Genomic DNA, 20,475 nt, shown 5'->3' on the forward strand with positions numbered 1-20,475 from the left:
TCTCAGTAAATCACACAGCATGCATTTAAATTGAATTTGATTATCTTATTAAAAGCAGATGTTTGATACAGCTCTTGCTTTGTCTCTCAGCAGAGATGATCAAGTATAGTGCAAAGTATATTATGGCTGGTGGACGAGTTATTCTTTTTGATTTTCTTTCCTTCTAAATCTCCCTACAGGTGTCCTTTTCCTCCCGTATCCCAGTGGCATTTCCAACAGGCGATGCCAACTCTCTAAGTAAAAATATCCTGATGTATGCCTGTACGCTGACTGAGAGGGAGAGCTCCAGGGCCGGCGAGCAGGGGAGGATGGTTCAGCATGTCTCGCATTCTGCCTCGGCCTCGACGGGCCTCGGTTGGCTCGCCTTGGCCCCTTCTTGTAACCCCAATCTTGGCATCAGTCCTGCTGTCATGATGGTCTCAAAGCATGTAGATGGATCGCTTAACCAGGTGTGGGGAGGAAAAAGATCTCAGATTATAGCAGAATCTTCAGGGGAAAAAAAAGAAGCCCCGAGAGCGTTCAAATCCATATCCTTACTGAATGCATATCTTTACTTGTGCTTTCATCATTCCTCCATAATCTTTTGTTGACTTTCTTTCCAGTGGGCTGTGACGTTTGCCGAGCGCTCAGCATTCTCCAATGTCTTGACCGTGTCCCACCAATTTCGCTATTGTGGCCACCGTTTCCATTTGAATGACCAAGCCTGTCACACAGTGCTGCCTCTGCTGCTCACCTCCTCGCACCACAACGCACTTCTTACACCTCCTTCAGCTCCTGGCAGCATAGATGGAGAACAACCTCCTACCTTTCCCCTTCCAAAGGGACTTCCTCGGTAAGGAGCAAGAACAAGGAAAAATGAACAACAACGAAAAGAGGTAATGCTGTTTGGTTTTTGTTTTCAGGAAGCAGCTTCGTAACGCAGCAACAAGGACCTTCCATGACCCCAATGCCATCTACAGTGAACTCATTTTGTGGCGAGTGGATCACATTGGACCCCTCTCATGCACCGGAGGGGTTTCTGAACTGGCTCGAATCAATTCTCTGCATACCTCTGCTTTCAGCAATGTTGCTTGGCTACCTTCACTTGTCCCCAGCTCTGTACTAGGTAAACATAGCAAAGATGTTTACAATATTTCAAGATAACTTCAGTGACAAAAAGAAAATGTTTTACATCTGAGAAGTAGTCGTGCGTTTGGTATTTACAAATGCAAAATATCTAGCATTCAGATAAAATCATACATTATACAGCCTTCTGTATCATCTAAAAGAATATAAACATTTTCTTTATGTATTCTAAAGCCTTATAAATCACTCTTTTAATTTACTGTCTACCTATGTTTTTTTTTGCCCTTCAGGAACATACTGTAATAGTGCCAGTGCCTGCTTTGTGGCATCGGATGGTAAGAACCTTCGTCTCTATCAAGCTGTGGTGGACGCCAGAAAGTTACTAGATGAACTGTCAGATCCAGAAACATCTGTGAGTGGACACGAACACACACAAACACAATCACTAACCGATACCACATATGATAATCACAATAACTTAATAACTTCCTATGTTTCAGTTTGTGGATTAATTTATAGGGTGTTGTGTGTCAACTTTGACACCAAAAAAACATAAATACCGTACATGAAATTATCACATTAGAATATCATTTTCACCAAAGCATAGATTAACATAATATATTATACCTAATATATTTGCCTCTTCACCACTATTCTTTTTTTGTGACGTGATTCAGAAACTAGTTGGCGAAGTGTTTAACATTGTCAGCCAGCAATCCACTGCCAGACCTGGCTGTATCATAGAGCTCGATGTCATTACAAACCAGGTAAACTAGTGATCTTGCTCTATATTTAACATCTGCCATCCAAGAAAAAAAAGCCACAAAGCTTGAAATGCTAAAATTGTGTCCACATAATCCCATTTTCTATTTCCATGTACAACACAGTGTGGTGCCAATACCCAGCTGCTGCATGTCTTCCAAGAGGATTTCATTCTAGGATACAAACCTCAAAAGGAACCAGACACACACTCAACTGCTTTTCCATCTGGTGAAGGTGCACTACTCTATCTGATTTGGATTGAATATTGCCCTAGTTTCTGCAAATTTGCAAACTCAACTACACCTGATTAGGAAACTATATAAATCAAACTTTTTCTCTGAGCAGATTACCAACCTCCCCCTTTTTCTGAGAAGTTTTTCCTGGTGGTGATCGAAAAGGATCTCAACAGGAACTCTGTGCTACAAATGTGGCACTTGCACCTCCAATCTGTCCAGGCCTGTGTTGGTAAGAGAGGGGCATCGGAAACCGTTATCTTGTTTTGGTTGTTCTGCTTTTTGTGAAAATGTGTTATCAGCACTGGCATTAGACACTAATTTAAAATACATTTGCTCTCGCAGCTTTAATTTTGATCTGTTTTTGTGTCCAGATGACTTGAACCAAAATTCTGGCTTCCAGAGCAAGTTAATGGTTCCCAATCAAGTTGTGAATGCTGACTCATCTCCGGAGACCTCCCCTGTCAGGCCTCTTCCCCGCTCAGCCTCCACGGTCAACTTGCAGTCAGCCAGCAAACTCATCCTCAGTTCCAAACTGGTGTACAGCAAGCGATTAGACTTGCCCCATGGGGTAGAAGTGACCAGAGCCACACCGTCTGCTGGTCAGCTTGAGTATTGTCCTTTGCACCAATTAAAATAATTCAACTGCAATCATAATTTTTGAATTTGCTGGTTTTGCAAATGATTTACATGTCGAGATAATGTGGAGAGACAGTTCACGTGACGCTTGCTTTGTATTTTTCTCATTCGTTCCTCCTGATAATAGGCCATCTCAGTTCGTCCTCTATCTACCCTGTGTGCCTGGCTCCGTATCTGATTGTGACTACCTGCTCCGACTCTCGAGTGCGGTTCTGGCGCTGTGCCGTCGAGGGTGACCATGGAGATAGTGACGATGATCATGACAAGCGGATGTACCGCTGGGAGCCCTGGGCTTTAATGAACGAGGAAGAAGACAACAACAGCGCGGTGTTTGTGTCTGGGAGGCCCGTCGCTGTGTCGTGCTCCTACATTGGTAGGCTGGCTGTGGCTTTTAAACAGTCACGTCATGGACAGGTACATTTGCCTTTTCAAATTAATTGTTGCCTCTCGATTCAATTTCAATACACATGCAGTTGCGGTAAGGCTGTTCAACCAAAATCAAGTAGATTGTTGTTCCATTTATTGTGATGTAAATATTTTTCAATGAAATGGTCATCAAACCATATGTACAGATACATATCGTCACTGTCGGACGCAATCCTCACATTTCCAAAATAACTACCACTCAGGAACTCAAGACTCCATTAAACCTGTTCTATCGTTATTGCTTTGAAAAAATAAATCAAGATATATAATCTTGAGGCGACATAATGCTGCACAGTTCTCCCAGTGTGAGAAATAGATTTAGGTTTTACAACACCTCTCAGACAGTTCAAGTATGCAAGCGAGTGAATCGATCTGTCCTGAAGTTGTTTTCAACAATTTAAATTGGTTAATAATGTGTAAAAATAACAGGCAACGTGGGCACAGACCCAAAGTATCGATTTGTGGAAAAAATATCAAATTGGCAATAATTGGACATACAACAGTGAAAATATAATTTTGTTGTATTAAAATAATAAAATAGCATTGCATTTACAAGAAATATTGGGAAATAGTTTATAAAGCAATATTGATTTTTCTTTTTGTGGATCATTTTGTTATTATTATTATTTTTATTTTTTTTGGGGGGGGCCAACAGATTTCTGGAAAAGAGTTCTCCATGCACGTGTCTATATATGAGTGTGAATCAACTGGTGGTTCCGAGTGGGTTTTGGAGCAAACACTGCATTTGGAAGAGTTTAACAGACCCTCATCAACCTTGGACCCGAGAGTCAGTGTGGACTCCAACCTCTTTGTTTACAGCAGGTCAGGAGGGCACGGCCTATTTCACTTAGCTGCTGTACTGCTACCACCTGTCTCAAATATGAAAGAAAATTTTGTTTCTTAAACAGATCGGACCTTTACATGAGCAGAGACCATAACTCACCAAATATCAAGCATTACGTCCACCTGGATTGGTTGTCAAAAGAAGATGGCTCTCATATCCTGACTGTGGGGGTTGGCTCCAACATTCTCATGTATGGTCGAATTTCTGGCATGGTCAATGAGCAGACAAGCAGCAAAGAGGGTGTGGCTGTCATCACCCTTCCTCTAGGGGGCAGTATCAAACAGGGGATCCGCTCTCGCTGGATCCTACTAAGGACCATAGACCTCCTGTCCTCTGTCGATGGCACACCTTCTTTGCCAGTCTCACTCTCCTGGGTGAGGGATGGCATCTTGGTAGTGGGCATGGATTGTGAGATGCACGTATATGCCCAATGGCACCAGGACAAGAAGCCTGGTGAGGGAGAAGAGGGCGACCTGTCATCTGCAGACATTGATGGAGCTTCTTCCTCAGTCTTTGAAGGGAGAGCCAGAGCTAAGAGTGTGTTTGAAGGGAGCGCCGCAGTGGATGAGGCGCTACGTGCCCCGGCAGGACTTCAAGAGGGTGGACTTTTTGAGGCAGCTCACTCACTGTCGCCGACTCTACCCCAGTATCACCCCACCCAGTTGCTTGAGCTCATGGACTTGGGAAAGGTTCGTCGTGCCAAGGTGAGTCATAATCATCATGATCATCACCTGGGGGGATGCAAAACTCCCTTTTTTGATATAAATACAATTGAACTGTAGCTGAGAAGTATATTGAGAGTAGATGGGGGGGGGGAAAGTTACACTGACATGGATTGAAAATTTTATTTAGTGATTCATTTGTTTACGATGACTAGAGAGCCCGCCTACCACTAATGGTACTTGTACCAGACGTTTGAGAACCACCACTTCAGTTTTCACAGCATTTCACTCTAATCTGCTGTATACATTTGAAAAATCTTTCTGTCAGGCCATCCTCGCTCATTTGGTGAAGTGTATCGCTGGCGAGGTCGCTGTAGTGAGGGATGTGGAGGCTGGCGAGGGCGGAGCCAGGAGACATCTGTCCCGGACCATCAGCGTGACTGGCAGCACAGCAAAAGACACCATCGTGGCCGGTCGTGACGGAGGGCGAGACTACACCGAAATCAACTCCATCCCCCCGCTGCCTCTCTATGCGCTGATGTCGGCTGATGAAGATACGACGATCTTCAAGGGCACAGACGAAGCTGTCAAAGGACCCAAAGTGGCCAATGGCGATGCAGGGCACATGTCTACTGAAGACCAATATGCTGACCTCTTCCAGGTTTGTACACGACATAATAGAACATAGTCTGTAATTGAAGATGTTGGCTGATTTCTTTCATATTCTTCACCGTGTTAACAGGTGCCCACAGTCACCACAGATGACTTTGTGAACTTTGCCACTGACAAACCAGAGAAGAAGTCTCGCGTTATCAACCTCTCGCAATACGGTCCTGCATACTTCGGACCGGAACATGCACAGGTATTGAGAAGCTGAGCTCTCTTTAAGACGGGGAAAATTGGCGCATTATGTGCAGAAATAAGGGCAATTTAAATGCTTTAATGGTTAACGACATCATCAGAGTGTGATAAGATGGTGTTAACTTCAAGTGTCATCATGACACGTACCTCGTGTCTTGTCTAGGTGTTGTCCAGTCACCTCATGCACTCCAGCTTGCCTGGACTAACCCGACTTGAGCAGATGTTCTTGGTGGCCCTGGCTGACACGGTAGCAACCACAAGTGCCGAGGTCAGCAGTTCCACTGACCAACAATACACAGGTCAGAAATAATGTCAGTTGGCTGACATTTTTGCTGCACACCATGGCGTACATCACATATAACTGTGGTCATATAATGTTTAGCTGGTGCTATGTTTTATATTTAGATGAAGGCAGTGTAGACCATAAAATGTGCTCAGGCTATTTGCAACATTATCCAAATGTCCTTGAGAACTAATCTCTCCAGGACTTCAAAGGTCATTCCTGTGACCATCCCTACTGATTTGTGGAGAAAAAAAAATCCAATGTTCATTTGTTGCCTGAAAAATATCATGAAAACATGGATCAGTTTTTCCAATAGTTAACACATTTCTTAGTAGCTATGTTGTATTTTGTCAAAAGGTAATCCGCATGGTAAGAGATCATACTTTATATTTTAGTATGATTTCTCTTGATTGTGTGTTCCCGAACATAGGTAATCTCCAGCCATCAAATCTTAGTGATAAGTAACATTGCTTATGCAGCTCCATGTAAACAGACAGCACTTTATCGTTCTGTCTTTTTCTGTAATTTGTAATCCTGTTTATTTAGTCTTTTGGAGAAGACATTAGCAGGTTGTTCCAGCACAGTGAGGCTAAGAAGGTTCAGGGACAAGAGAAGCAGAGTGACAAGAATGCATGAACTTTAGTGGTACTACTAAGGGGCAGTTTTTTGGAGTCTTTTTACTTGGAGGTCTTCGAATCCAAGGAATAACAATGGTACACGTTGACAACAACCCTTTGTGTTTGTAGGAGGCGAAGCTCTGGATGAGTGTGGACTGAGGTACCTGCTGGCCATGCGTCTTCATACATGCCTGCTCACCTCTCTGCCCCCACTTTACCGCATGCAGCTTCTCCACCAGGGTAAAACGCTCTGCTTTCGACAGTGCCGTTATATTCGATACGGTCAACTTTCCAGTTAATTTTATCCTGACAGCTGCTTTCATGCCACCATCACTCATCTTGTTGCGCTATCCATCCTTGTTAGGTCTGTCGACATGCCACTTTGCCTGGGCCTTTCACTCTGAGGCAGAGGAGGAGTTGCTGAATATGATTCCAGCCATGCAGAGAGGTGACCCACAGTGGTCCGAGCTCCGAGCGGTTGGTGTGGGTTGGTGGATACGTAACATCAACACCTTACGGAAAATGGTGGAAAAGGTACCTACAGCTCTGAATTGTAAAAAAAAAAAAAAAAAAAAAAAATGTTACTAATGGAGAACTGTGGCGTTAAAAACCTTTGTGATTTGTTGTCACGTCTCAAATATTTTCAGCTATCTTAAGAAAAATAATAGGTACCATAATAACCAGTGGGGAATAGCCCTACAATTTAATGTTGCACAGAACAGTTTTGAAATCCTTCAATTCCCCCTTCCGTTGTTTAGCTTTCATCTAAAAGCTAAACAAAATGATTCAAAATAACACGCTTTTATGTCAGATGTTGTTGAACTTGAAATGTGTTCACTGACCTAAACCTAAATTAAATGTATGACGGACTGAGTTTTTTCAGTTTTTTTTCATCGAATGCAGAAGTTGAACTTATCTAGTAATGATTATCTGTTTGTATTATCAGCTGGGCAAAGCAGCATTCCAGAGACACAATGACCCTTTAGATGCTGCACTCTTCTACCTGGCCATGAAGAAAAAGGCTGTTCTGTGGGGACTCTTCAGGTGGGTAATTTATTTTTCCTGAAAAAAAAAGAACATCTATATTTGTTGGGTTTTTCTTTCAAAGTCAATCCATTTCTCTCAGGTCCCAGCATGATGAGAAGATGACTCAGTTTTTCAAGAATAATTTCACAGAAGATCGCTGGCGAAAGGCAGCTCTAAAAAATGCCTTCTCGCTGCTTGGAAAGCAACGCTTTGAACAGTCGGCCGCCTTCTTCTTGCTGGCTGGATCACTCAAAGATGCGATAGAGGTGTGAACTACTCCCACATTTTTACACTCAATGAGTAGTCATAGCCCTATAGAGGTATCGTTTCTGAGCAGCCAAATTCACACATATACATGCATACATTCACACACATCTATATTTGTATGACTCAAAATAGTTGTTTCTATGTGCCCTGCAATTGACTGGCAACCAGTTCAGGGTGTAGCTGGGATAGGCTCCAGTACTCCAGCGACCTTCTGAGGATAAGCAAAGCTGCTCAGAAAATGGATGGATGGATGGATGGATGGATAAAACACACATTGTTTTTGTTGCTTAAGTAACTGATTATTCTGCAGTTCTAAGCCAATTCATACTGATAAGATGCTGTAAATGTCCACAAATCTTTCCCTATTCAGGTTTTAACAAAACGTACAGTGGTACCTCTACTTACAAACATTACGGTAAGGAAAGATTCGGGTTAGGAAATGTCTCCTCGTAAAATAGTCTCTAGTTACGGAGGAAAAATCAGGATACAAAAGGAAAAAATAGGTGCTGGATTCGCAGCCCCCAAATTCCACCAAACGTAAACATCATGTATCTTGTTTTTTTGTGGTGCGATAGAGCTTCTCTGCCATTGGCTATTGCTGTAGCATCTTCCTGGCATCTCATTGGCTAGGATCTTTACCCATCATACTTTTCGTTTCCCTTGGACACTCGAGTGTCACCAAATCACACGCTGTCACAAGCTAGGTCACATTGGCAAAGTCCAACTTTTTTGTGAGTTTTTGTTTTTTGTTTTTGCAAGTTTATTCATCTTTCTTCCCCCAGAAACTTAAGTGGAATCAAGTTGTGTACGTGAATACATTCGTACGTATATTTTCTCAGGTGTCAAACTTTTGCCTCCTCCTCTGTCCCCCAACAATGCCTTTTTCTTGTCACTCACCCTTTTCTTTGCATAGTCAACTATAGCCAAAGGTAAATGAACAGAATTGTTATTATTCTTTACATTATGTACTTTGAATGCTTATTTTTTTACTTCCAGAAAGAATTCATTTCATAAGTAGAGGAACCAATGAATAGTCTAAACATAGATGTTAACAAAAAATGCATGTTTTTACACGCCTAAACTTTTATTCAAGCTGTATTTTTAACCTGCCTTCCTTATCCCATCTACTGTTTTGCGGTGTGTAGGTTTTGATGGAAAAGATGGAGGATCTCCAGTTAGCCATGATAGTCGCTAGGCTGTATGAAGCCGACTTTGAGAGCTCTTCCACCTGCCAAGGCCTCCTTTACGAGAAGGTTCTTGGTTGTAACAGAGACGGAAGTCGTTACCACTGTTCGAGACTTCACCCTGACCCGTTCCTGCGCAGCATAGCGTACTGGATAATGAAGGATTACACCCAAGCTTTGGACACGCTCTTAGAGCGAATCCCCAAAGATGATGATGATAACCGTGGTTAGTTGGTTTGAAACATTGATTAAATCACATGTGTCTCATTAACAGAGCTTTTTTTAGTTGCTCTATTTATCTCTCCCTTACTTTTTCGCCTTCTGTCCTAGATGTGATGGTCAAATCTTGCAACCCCGTGGTATTCAGTTTCTACAACTATCTAAGAACACACCCACTCATCATCCGTCGGCACTTTGCGAGTTCAGAGGGCACAGCCCCCACTGTGGGTCTCACCGCAGAAAAGAGCAGTGCAGATGAAATCAACCTGATAGAGCGCAAGTTGTTCTTCACCACAGCAAATGCACACTTCAAGGTGGGCTCACTTATCTCGTGGCAATAGATTTAATCACTCACCGCATTCCACTTCCTCTCATCAGGAACTTTGACTTTCCTTCACTCTTTAAGTGTGTAAATGTGATCAAGGCTAATTAGAAAGCATTAGCTGGAGAGTAATCAGCAGTTATTTCAATTGAATTTTATACCTACAGGTTGGCTGTCCAGTTCTGGCCCTGGAGGTTCTCTCCAAAATCCCCAAAGTTAGCAAGAAATCAGGCTCATCTCCCCTTAGCAAGGCGTCATCCAAAGCCAATGTAAACTCAACCAAGCCATTGGAACAGAGCGCAGGTCTGGACTGGGCTTCCCCTGCACCCCCTGCATGGGGAGTAAATGAAAGTGCCGGCTGCATGGACTGGAGCCAACCCGTGGGAAAGTTGGAGGACGATGAGCTCAAGCTTGACTGGGGGGAGGACAAGGAAGATGATGAAGATGACGATGAGGATTGTCTGACTATGAAAAAACTTGAAAAGGAGATGAAAGTGGAAGGAACTTTGGAATCTAAGATGCAGAGAGATGGATTGCAGGTTGGACAAGTTCTTTTCGACTGTTAAGGTTGTTTAACGGTGTGCAGGTGGAGCAGTAAAATGTCTCGTTTTGACTAATTTAAATATATCATTTAAATATTGGATTAAATTTGAAGTTTCATGTCTCATCTCTTATAAATATTTTGCAACTGTTACGAGTTCACAATTCTGAAAATTGGAAATACATGTATCATATGGATGATCAAACCAAAATAAAGCTGTACTCCTTAATAAATAGAGCTGAATAACTAATTTTAGGCATTAGTAGAACTGCGTATAATGCTCGATGGTGAACAAGGAAATAACGATTGCAATTTTGTTTTGTTTTTTTTTTTTGTCATAGGGTGAGCCTGAGGTGGATGTGATAGCGGAGCAGCTGAAGTTCCGCGCCTGTCTAAAAATTCTAATGACAGAGCTGCGAACACTAGCCACAGGCTTCGAAGTAGATGGAGGCAAACTTCGTTTTCAGCTTTACAGCTGGCTGGAGAAGGAGATTGCAGCGATGCATAACATCTGCAACTACAAGGTAAAAATCACACATTTTCTTGTAATATATAAAACCATTCATTGTTAATGTTTTTTTTTCTTGTTTTTTTTTGCATCAATATACAGGTAGATGGGAAAGAGCAAGAGTCTGAGGCCGACCACTGGGCAGAACGACCAGCATCAGTGGATATATCTGACGACATGTTGGAAAGAATGGATGCTTGTGCTTATGAGCGTCATCAAATGGAGCGCCGGCGTCTTCAGGCTAAGCAGCAGCATTCAGAGAGGCGCAAGGCTTGGCTGAGGAAGAATCAGGCTCTGCTTCGGGTCTTCCTTTCTTACTGCAGCCTCCATGGAGCCAAGGGAGGAGGAGTCACCTCTGTGCGCATGGAGCTTCTATTCCTTCTGCAGGAGAGCCAACAGGTAGCCACGTGCTTATGTAAGATCCGTGGATTAGACAGCTAAGTCGTTGGTTGGAAATTTTTAATTTTGTTTTTGCTTTGACTTGGGAGCATGAACTTTAGATATGTGCAATGAATGTAGGCAGTGACTCAACTCACTTGACAAAAAGCATCACTTTGTCCAATGAAAGTCATAAAAGGTCTTCAAAAAAATAGTCAAATTGTTGAATTGTTTGTTTAATTCCAAATCTGTTGAAGTTTACTGTCAAACTAAACATAAAGCAAAGCACATTACATATACAACATATAAACATTAGTATCTATGTGGCTGTGTTTTAACCCTTAAGACAGATATTTGAACAAAAAAACTCAAAATTCTTGCATTCTAATATTAGTAAACTTTACGTCAGTTTTATTGGCATGATCAGAATCGTCCAATAATTAGCATTTTATGCTGATCGTTTTTAATGTCATGCTTCTCCGATCCTATCAGTGCCATCATCTGCAAAAGACTTTTACTTGGCATTGCTCTCCTGTACAGTAAATCTAAATCTGAAAGCTACTTTATTTTTATATCGTAGTATTTATACTTTTTACATGTCTTTTGACTTTGCACTGTAAATATCTAATGGCCAATAAAGTTATTTAACAAGAAAAAACACATTGGTGGCATGGGAGAGACAAGACTATTGAGACAGGCAACATGACGACAAGACAAATTTACTTTTCCATGATTGCACTATGTCAGACTACTGCAATAAAATATTGTATTCTGATACCACCACATCCCGGGAACTCAAATGCGACCGGATACACGGTTTGGGGGTGGGGCTAGGGGACGTGTTGGTGGTCACCGGTGTTCAGGACAGTGGAGGACATTCTTTCAAGGCTTACTTGAGGTATGGTTACATACTTTAAATACAATACGGCTTGCAAGCGGGCAACAAAGCGTTATGTAGCCTAGCAAGCTAGTGGTAGTGGTTGTGTGTAAATATGCTGTCGTTTTCTGGGATACATGATCTGACCAGAGCAATGATTTCCAACTTTTATGGAGCCAAGGCAGACAACTTTACAACTGAAAAATCTCACGGCACACCAACAAACAAAAATGTCACAAACATAAATACATGAATTGCTTATTGCCATCTAATAGAAGACCATTAATTTGTTGTCTGTCGCTATGTCTCACTAGCATAAATAGATGAACAAAGATGCACATTATTTGTTGTAAATATGGAGTTGTTGAGCAATTAAGTACACAAGTATATCCAGGTCATTTAAATAGATTCATGGCTCCATCTTGTGATCGGATCGGTTATCGTTTTTTTCAACTTGCCAATCATTGATCGGCCCCAAAAGTCCTGATCGTGTAAAGCCTAAATATTTCTCCTGAGGAGTTGTCACGTCGTCTCCTGTCTTCTTTTGTCTGTTTTCAACTGCCCCAAGGTGATCAGAACAAGGAGCACATTTTAATTATCATTATGGCATAGTTTGGGAATTGTAGTTTGAGTACTCAATCAAGAACTCAAAACCTTCTTTGGGTGGGGGGGTAGGCTGCAATGGAATCGTTACATTCCATTCACTTCAATGGGGAAAGATGATTTAAGATGCAAATGTTTTGGTTTGACAAGCGTGGTGAAGGAACACCATGAAAACCCAGATCTCTAGGCAGCACTGTCTTTGCAACGTGGTCCCTATTATTGTTCTGGGTGCAGTAAATCCACATATTAGCTTCCCTTTTTAGGAGATCACAGTGAAGCAGCTGCAATCCCCCCTCCCTCTACCAACTACCTTGCCTCTGCTCTCGGCCTGCGTTGCCCCCACCAAAACGGTCATAGCCAATCCCGTGCTTCATCTCAGCAACCACATTCACGACATCCTCCACACCATCACCCTCATGGAGGCTCCGCCGCATCCAGATGTCATGGATGATCGGGTCAGGACTAAATTCCAAGTCTTTGACTATCTTTTGCATGAGTTGTAATGCAGAAAACTGAATGTTTTTTTTTTTCTCTCCCCCAGGTAACTGCGCTGCACACATTGGCAGCATCATTGTCTGCTTGCATCTATCAGGCACTATGTGACAGTCATAGTTACAGGTATTCTATCACTTGTCCTCTAATCGATTTTTATGTATAATAGAATATTTTGTATCCCTCTTCAATGACCGCTATAGTTCAAACAGGTCCTTTTGGAACACAAATCATATGTACAATTCTGTTCAAATCGATTGATGGAAGGTGAACAATGATGCCAACTGAGTCAATAGAAGATACCATTAAAAATGAATTGATTGTAATGATTTTCATTCTTACCTTTTGATTGACTTTGCAGCAGCCAGACAGAGGCCAACCAATTTACTGGAATGGTTTACCAGGGCTTGTTGCTCAGCGAGAGGAAACGACTCCGCACTGAAAGCATCGAGGAACATATCACTCCCAACTCTTCTCCTGCTCAGTGGCCAGGTAATAAACAAATACTTCACTTGATTAAACAGTAAATCATTCTAATTTCTTTTTGAAAGAATTACTTTTCTTTCGTATATGGTTAACATTTGTCCTAGTGAGTTTGGAGTTCACTTGAGTTGTCACAATAGAAATACAAGGTTGTTTTTTTTTATGGAAGCCCCTCTGGATATAAAAAACAATGGCTTATAAAATAGCATCAACAACATGATATCAAGAGAATATGAAAATCAGAGGAAGCAGCGCAAAACAGGAAGTCTGTGTTTATGCAAAGAGGCAGATGGTGTTCTCGAAGAGGGGCATCATGGCCTCTGGGAAGGCAACAGAAAGACAGACCCTGCAGCTTATGCTAATGCTTTGTAAATTTACTTTCTATAGTTGAGAGACTGCATCTTTGCTCTTTGATTTGATAATTATTAATGTTATGCATGTGTCTTCCGTTTCTCCAGGTGTGTCGTCCCTGATTTCTCTGTTGACGTCTGCCCGGGAGGAGGACCAGCCAAGACTCAACGTGCTGCTGTGTGAGGCAGTCATGGCGGTTTATCTCGCCTTGCTTATCCATGGTTTGGGCACTCATAACAGCAACGAACTCTTCCGCCTCGCCGCACATCCTCTCAACAACCGCATGTGGGCCGCTGTCTTTGGAGGAGGAGCCAAAGTCATAATTAAGCCAAAGAGGCCTGATGCTCCACCAGGTATTGTTATCGTTTTGTTGATTGCTGTCTGTCTTACTATGTGGTCAGTTTCTTCACCTCTCTTTCGACTCCTCATTCCATCTTGTTGTCATTACGTCCTCTGTCGTAATGCTTCTCCGATAAGATGTCACGGCAAAAAAAACCTTCCACTCAGCCCCGTTGTCCTCCCTTAGATGCTATTGTCGATGTGTAGTGTCTTGTATGAGTGTGCACTCTGCCCTGTGTCCCAGCGCCAGCTGATTTTGAGGCAGCCAGGCCAGAGGAGGCTCAGGAGTCACGAAGACCTAAGCAGGGCAGCCTCACGCAAACCCCCAATCCTATTCCCTATGAAACCCTGTGCCCCAAAGAGTGCCCTCCTCTTGTTTCAAGGGGAGGTGGGCCAGACACTGTGACACCAGCAACTAAGACCAGCTGTGAGTAACCAGCTGGTGGACTGCAGTTCTGGTTTGCAGGATTGAAGTGCATGGGAAATGTACAGGTTTGCACTCTTGCTGATGATGCCCCTTCCCCTCCCCCCCACCTTCTTTTTGTTGTGTTGTAACACTGAATGTCTATTAGAAACAGCCATGTGTGATTTGAAGTGGGTTTTTTGAGAAGCCAGTGGCATATTTGTGTGTTTGTGTACATGTATGTGTGTTGTTGTTGTTGTACTGCATGTGTGTGCAATGTCCTCTGTGCTCAACTCATGCTGTCATCCCTGTTGTGCTGCTGAAGCAACAGTTGGGGCAATCAAAGAAGCTGAACCCCCACAGAGTAATTCTGAGACTAATACTATACCAGGGACATCATGTGTTTTTTTTTTTTTTTTTTAGCGTAATGATCCAGTTGAGTCAAAACTAATTAGCCGTTATTAATGAGTGTTCACCATTTGATGTTAGGAATATATGATAGTGTCTGTGCGTTATTAGATGATGATGATTTTCATTGTAGGCTATGAGTGTTTTCAACTCAGTTGACTCAAGTTCGTACATCTCAATCCTCTGAGTGTGTTTTGTGGACGGAGAAGATACAGATTGGCATTTGGACTCCAAAAGTGGGCGATAGCAGCAAGTGGAGATGAACATTTGAAGAATTGAGCCAGAGAAGAGAAGTTCTTTATATCCACCCGGTTCAGAGGAATCGTTTGAATGAATGATAAAATCCTGCCCTTTTGAGCAGTTAAAACGGTTTCACAATTGCACAGGCAGAAGCTTTCGACTTGGTTATCCTAAGTAAATGATACAGGCACCAGTTTCATCATCATTGATGTGTCCGTCTGCATCAGTTTCACTAATCCAGAAGTGTGTGTGTGTGTAGTATCTGTGAGTCTGCTTCTTGTTGTGTCCTGTTTTTGTCTGGTGCAATGCTAGTGATGGTCCTGCAGGATAATCGTGAAGGTTTGTGCATATCCTAGTGAATGTTCCCTGAATGTTCGTACAGTCCTCTTTTTGCACATATTGCCAGTTGGACGTGTAGTCTGCTGCTATGTTCCGGTTGTGGATGCAATTCACTCAATTCATGTTTGTATTTCGGGATATTTTTCCCTCATAGTGATGCAACGTTTCAGCTCCTCCTTATCCAGCATTTTGGCGACTGAAGCAAACTGAAGCTTTAAAAGTCTAAAAGATGCTGTGTGTCTGTCTTGTCCACCAGTGGTGCCCCTTCAGCCCGCTGCTGAGGATGGGGACCGATACAGGCGCAGATTTAACATGAGGATGCTGGTACCCGGACGTCCTGTGAAGGAGACGCCAGCCGCCCCACCGCCGGTTCCCACAGAGAGACCCACTTACAGGGAGAAATTTATTCCTCCAGAGCTGAGCATGTGGGACTATTTTGTGGCCAAAGTAAAGCATTAACTGCATTTGACACATTTAGAGCCAATTCATAAAACATGGATATTGTAATTGTATGGCACTTGACAATGCAATAAGACAAAATGTTTGCATCATACAATTTCCATCCCAGCTAATAAAATGTGATTTTAGTGACTTGTGTTCTTTTTTCGTCATTCTGTCTTTTTTTTTTTTGTCTCAGCCCTTCCTGCCGTTGTCTGACAGCAATGCTTTGTGTGATTCGGATGAAAGTGGAGCAGAGGATGACGACGATGATGATGACGCTTTCCTTTCGGATACGCAGATGACAGAGCATTCTGACCCCAACTCCTACAGGTGAGCTTTTCTTCTTTTCCAACCCATAATTAGGAAGGCTGCATATTGGGTTTTAACAGTCCTGCATGCTGTCTGCTTCACACCTTAGCTGGGCTCTGATCCGTTTGGTCATGGTGAAACTGTTTCACCACAGCATTAAAAACTTCCTCCCGATCACTGGCCTTGATTTTGCAGGTACGAATGCACACAAGGAGGCTATAAACTGTTGAATATTTATCTCAATCCATCGAACTGTTTTGCTGTTTATGCTCTTCTAGACTTGCCCGTCACGTCGCCTTTCACAAACGCTGTATTGAAGACTCTTGAAAACTGGGAACATATTTTATTGGAGACCATGAATAAATTTGATGGTCCGCCCCCCAATTACATTAACACTTACCCGACTGACCTAAGCGCCGGAGGCGGTCCTGCCATACTGCGACACAAGGCCATGTTGGAGCCTGACAACACTCCTTTCAAGTAAGACTTGCACTAAATCAATCACTTCCACACACACATTGACCACGGTGCCAACTTTAACCGTAGACATCAGGAAGGCAATGGGTGCGTCTTTACTTAAACATCAGAATGTGATGAAGATATCCCTTTACTGCAGAGGTTCATTGTGTTGTTTTACACATTCTCCCTCAAGGAAATACTTATCATAATGTTCATTTGTGAGAAGATAACTGAAAAGTTGTTCTGTTAATGTAATTTTGATTCTATTCCGATTATAGGTTCTATTCAAGGAATTGAATAGTGTATTTTTGGGCCTACCATTAATTTCTGTCTCTCATGAAGCCGAATCCCATTTCTGTATACAGTTTGAGGGTTGCTACTGAACCATAGAATGCGTAAAGTCTTGCACTGTAATTCCCGGCCTACAGCGCGCACCTGGTTATAAGCCTCACATTTGTCAAGGAAATACCATTTGGTACATACATACGCCACAGCTGTGTAAAAGCCGCAAGTGCCCACATTGAAACACGAGATATTTACAAAGAAAGACGGTGCACAGAGTTTAACGCCAGCACGGCACTAGCGCAGGGCTAACACAAGCGTGGCGCTAACGCTAGTGCGGCGCTGACATTTAAAAAAAAAAAAAAAAAAATACCGGTAGAAATCACTGAGACACGGCAGTAAGACACCAGCAACACGTTAGCATAGTGCTAACACTAGGGCAGCACCACCATGGCCGGTAAAAGTCACTTCCTCAGCAGATGTGTTGCAGTCTCACTCTTACCTTTTCTGCTCGAGTGCCCCATTGCGGCCGTTAGAAAAAAATGCACAAATTAGCCGCATCACCGCATAAACTGCAGGTTTGAAAAAAGTGTGAAAAAAGTCGGGGCTTGTAGGCCGAAAATTACGGTAAGTTAAAATTTTCCTCTCTTTCAGGACTAAAAATCACCAGTCCTTTCCTGCCCGACGCCTGTGGCATTTCCTGGTCAAACAGGAAGTTCTTCAGGAGACCTTAATTCGTTACATCTTTACCAAGAAAAGGAAGCAAAGCGAGGTCAGCTTCTCACATGCTTGTGCGGTGTTTCTTTTTTGTTTTGTTCTTACTGTACTTTAGAAATGATGAGGAAAAATTCTCAGGCAAGTAATACCGCCAGAACAACTCACCAGGGATGTGTCCAGGAGGTATTATAGAATACAATACAGTGTTCTCCTGTTATTCGTGCGCGTTACATTCCTTACACCCCAGCGAAAATCCGCGAATAATGGATGCAGTATTAATATACTCATATATGATAGGTACTGTATTTCTGCAACCACAAGATGCACTTAAATGTTCTCCAAAATCAACATCATACCTATATGTGCAGAATTGTGTGAGTTGTCCAAAGAAGTCCACTTGAACACGCTGGCTACATTGTTAGCATGTATGCTAGCACGTTTTAATGTGTATGTAAGCTACCATACGATGCCGCTCACACGGCAGAGAGGAATAATTGGTTATTACATCTGTAAGCAGAAGAAGCTTACATTGACCCAGGCACTGCCCGTGTAAGCAGGTCATTACTGACGATGTTGTACACACTCACAGTGTCACATCGAAACTAAAATGCTCACACCGCAGCAAATAATAAAACAAAACAATGACTCAAGAAATACTCTTTAAACGCTATTAACGTGCTCCCGCGCATGCTTTGCGGCACTAAGGAGGTCCTTAGGTCCCATCGCAATTCATCCCAGGTTTGATCAATCGCATTGTGTGTGCGAGATTGACCTGTTTGCATATACTCTTCCCAAAACACACAGAACAAACTGTGCTACAATTTTTTGCGTTTTGTAGACTCAATCCTGAGCGCGCAAGTAAATCAGCTTCCACGTCCGTTTGCGTGAACAATAAACTTTTCGCCTGTTGTTGCACGCACAAATCGTTATTAAATAAGGCCCTGAGCATTTTTCTGTTGATATTGTTGCTATCCTTGCTTTGACTTCTGAGACATCTTCAAGTACATGACAGCAAAGGCACTTTTGTGTTGTCTGGAACGGCTCATTACAGGGTGGTTACCAAACTAAACAGAAAGTATCAGATAAAAGTTCCACAGTGCACACTCATGCATGTTGATGAGATGGTCTCATCACAGAATACATAAATCCTATCAGCCTTTTTTTTTTAATTTTGATTTTTCATTCCATGTTTTATTTTCCCGTGTGTGTGTGTGCATGTGTTTTGCGTTGTGTCGTGCCGTGTTATGTTGTGTTGACGTGTTCTGTGCCTTTGGTGGTGTGTAGTGCGTAGACAACCATGTGGACCATGTAAGGCAAAACTTCATAGCCGGAGCTAGCGGTCTCAACAAGGTAGTATTACCTAGTATAACCAGGCTGATTCTCTGTCTGTCTGTCCCTCTTGACTATTTGCGGTAGTCCCTGCACAGCTAAGCTTGAAGGAGCAACATTTTAAAAACTACATATACTTAACAAACTACTGGTTGTGGTCAATGTCTCCTTTCCAGCTGGGCTTGACAGTACCTGCTTCCCACGGTTATTAAAGCCACACGATCTAGTCAAGGCTGACCTTCACTCCCCGCAGGGATCTCTGTGCTTTTCACTGTCGTAACCTCACATCCATTCTCTAGCGGTAACAGTCACTGAAAGATGTCCTTCTGCTTCTCACTCTTTCGGAGGCAAGAGCATTAAACCGTCTTAATCCACACGGCACACAGCATATATATTCACTAACTTGCATGCCCACTGTCATGGCCGTGTTTGACCTGCAGCAGTCACTTCTCGAAATCTGTGCACCTCTGATACTTTTGCCAGATCTTTCTAAAGCTATTCATGTTTTGTGAACTCGACTCTTCTGCTGCTTTCACGACGTGGTTACAATGGTGTAACTCCTGATGGCTGAAACTGAGCGGGTTTCTCCAGCATACCTTTTAATTGACTGTTTGTGCTAAAGCAAAAGGGCTCGAAAATGTTGGCCGTTGAACCGGCTTTTGTTTGTTTTCCTGATGTATCCAGGTGGAGGCTGATCTTGGCTATCCAGGAGGCAAGGCAAAAATCATTCACAAAGAGTCGGACATCATAATGGCCTTTGCAATCAACAAGGTAAAATGTGTGACTCGGTCACTTTATTCATTATTTGTATATTGAAAGTACTCTATGCCATAAAGTGACCATCACTCCACTCCCAGCTCTGAATTCTATTTAGTTAGACGTCACTTTTAATCATGATGGCACTTTAAGATGGACATTTAAGAAGTGATCAATAACATTATTATCACGAGCCAACTTAACCGCTTGCATCATTTGATATTAATCAAAAGCAGTCAGGATTTTGGTTTGATATAGTATGTAAATCTTGAATGGTTTAAAGATGAGTTACAAGGACCATGTGCAGTGCAGAGCAATGTTAACATTTGACCTCATCCACCTGAGACATATTTAGTTGAATTTAATCACGATTGAATCTGATGTACAACAAGAATAGCGTGATGGAATGTGGAATATTTCAAAAACTGTGAAACTGAAAGAATGCTTCAAAGGCTTGCATATAGAGCTAACAAGAATCCTTCATTCACCGTCTTGGATAGAGTAGCTAAAACTGGAGAAACTCTAAAACTTGATTATCTTGGATTATCTCTTATCTATTGAGATAAAAGTCTCCTAACGGGCCACAATCAAGGAAATAACACTTCTTTTTCGTTTATAGTTAAGTTATATGATAACTTTACTAATTTATAATCTCGTCCCAAAAATGGGACGCTGCCCGCGAGAGGGTACTTGGGTTTTCTTAGTAGATCGTCCCAAAAACCAGAATCAGAAGCAGATTAAAACACTTAACTGAAGGATATAATATGTGAAACTCATGATGTCTCAAATATGGGACGCTGCCAACAAATG

At 42.4% G+C, this 20,475-nt stretch overlaps 1 protein-coding gene across 1 annotated transcript in view; it reads left to right on the forward strand.

The window, feature by feature from the left end:
- Positions 1-20,475, forward strand: part of dmxl2 (Dmx-like 2) — a 42,174-nt gene that overhangs the window by 12,346 nt on the left and 9,353 nt on the right. Inside the window, exons 12-45 of the mRNA XM_061813792.1 lie at positions 180-449; positions 603-832; positions 903-1,105; positions 1,356-1,477; positions 1,743-1,832; positions 1,953-2,061; positions 2,173-2,292; positions 2,435-2,662; positions 2,827-3,113; positions 3,781-3,947; positions 4,034-4,673; positions 4,960-5,292; positions 5,374-5,493; positions 5,656-5,791; positions 6,522-6,632; positions 6,757-6,926; positions 7,339-7,436; positions 7,519-7,684; positions 8,831-9,095; positions 9,200-9,402; positions 9,578-9,949; positions 10,293-10,475; positions 10,562-10,858; positions 12,581-12,772; positions 12,859-12,935; positions 13,171-13,301; positions 13,751-13,996; positions 15,629-15,819; positions 16,010-16,143; positions 16,232-16,317; positions 16,401-16,602; positions 17,518-17,635; positions 18,865-18,930; positions 19,594-19,680. Coding sequence (XP_061669776.1) covers positions 180-449; positions 603-832; positions 903-1,105; positions 1,356-1,477; positions 1,743-1,832; positions 1,953-2,061; positions 2,173-2,292; positions 2,435-2,662; positions 2,827-3,113; positions 3,781-3,947; positions 4,034-4,673; positions 4,960-5,292; positions 5,374-5,493; positions 5,656-5,791; positions 6,522-6,632; positions 6,757-6,926; positions 7,339-7,436; positions 7,519-7,684; positions 8,831-9,095; positions 9,200-9,402; positions 9,578-9,949; positions 10,293-10,475; positions 10,562-10,858; positions 12,581-12,772; positions 12,859-12,935; positions 13,171-13,301; positions 13,751-13,996; positions 15,629-15,819; positions 16,010-16,143; positions 16,232-16,317; positions 16,401-16,602; positions 17,518-17,635; positions 18,865-18,930; positions 19,594-19,680 — 6,450 coding nt within the window. The remainder of the gene's footprint in view (positions 1-179; positions 450-602; positions 833-902; positions 1,106-1,355; positions 1,478-1,742; positions 1,833-1,952; positions 2,062-2,172; positions 2,293-2,434; positions 2,663-2,826; positions 3,114-3,780; positions 3,948-4,033; positions 4,674-4,959; positions 5,293-5,373; positions 5,494-5,655; positions 5,792-6,521; positions 6,633-6,756; positions 6,927-7,338; positions 7,437-7,518; positions 7,685-8,830; positions 9,096-9,199; positions 9,403-9,577; positions 9,950-10,292; positions 10,476-10,561; positions 10,859-12,580; positions 12,773-12,858; positions 12,936-13,170; positions 13,302-13,750; positions 13,997-15,628; positions 15,820-16,009; positions 16,144-16,231; positions 16,318-16,400; positions 16,603-17,517; positions 17,636-18,864; positions 18,931-19,593; positions 19,681-20,475) is intronic.

This window comes from Syngnathoides biaculeatus, chromosome 3 (assembly GCF_019802595.1).
Source record: "Syngnathoides biaculeatus isolate LvHL_M chromosome 3, ASM1980259v1, whole genome shotgun sequence".
Taxonomy (NCBI): Eukaryota; Metazoa; Chordata; class Actinopteri; order Syngnathiformes; family Syngnathidae; genus Syngnathoides; species Syngnathoides biaculeatus.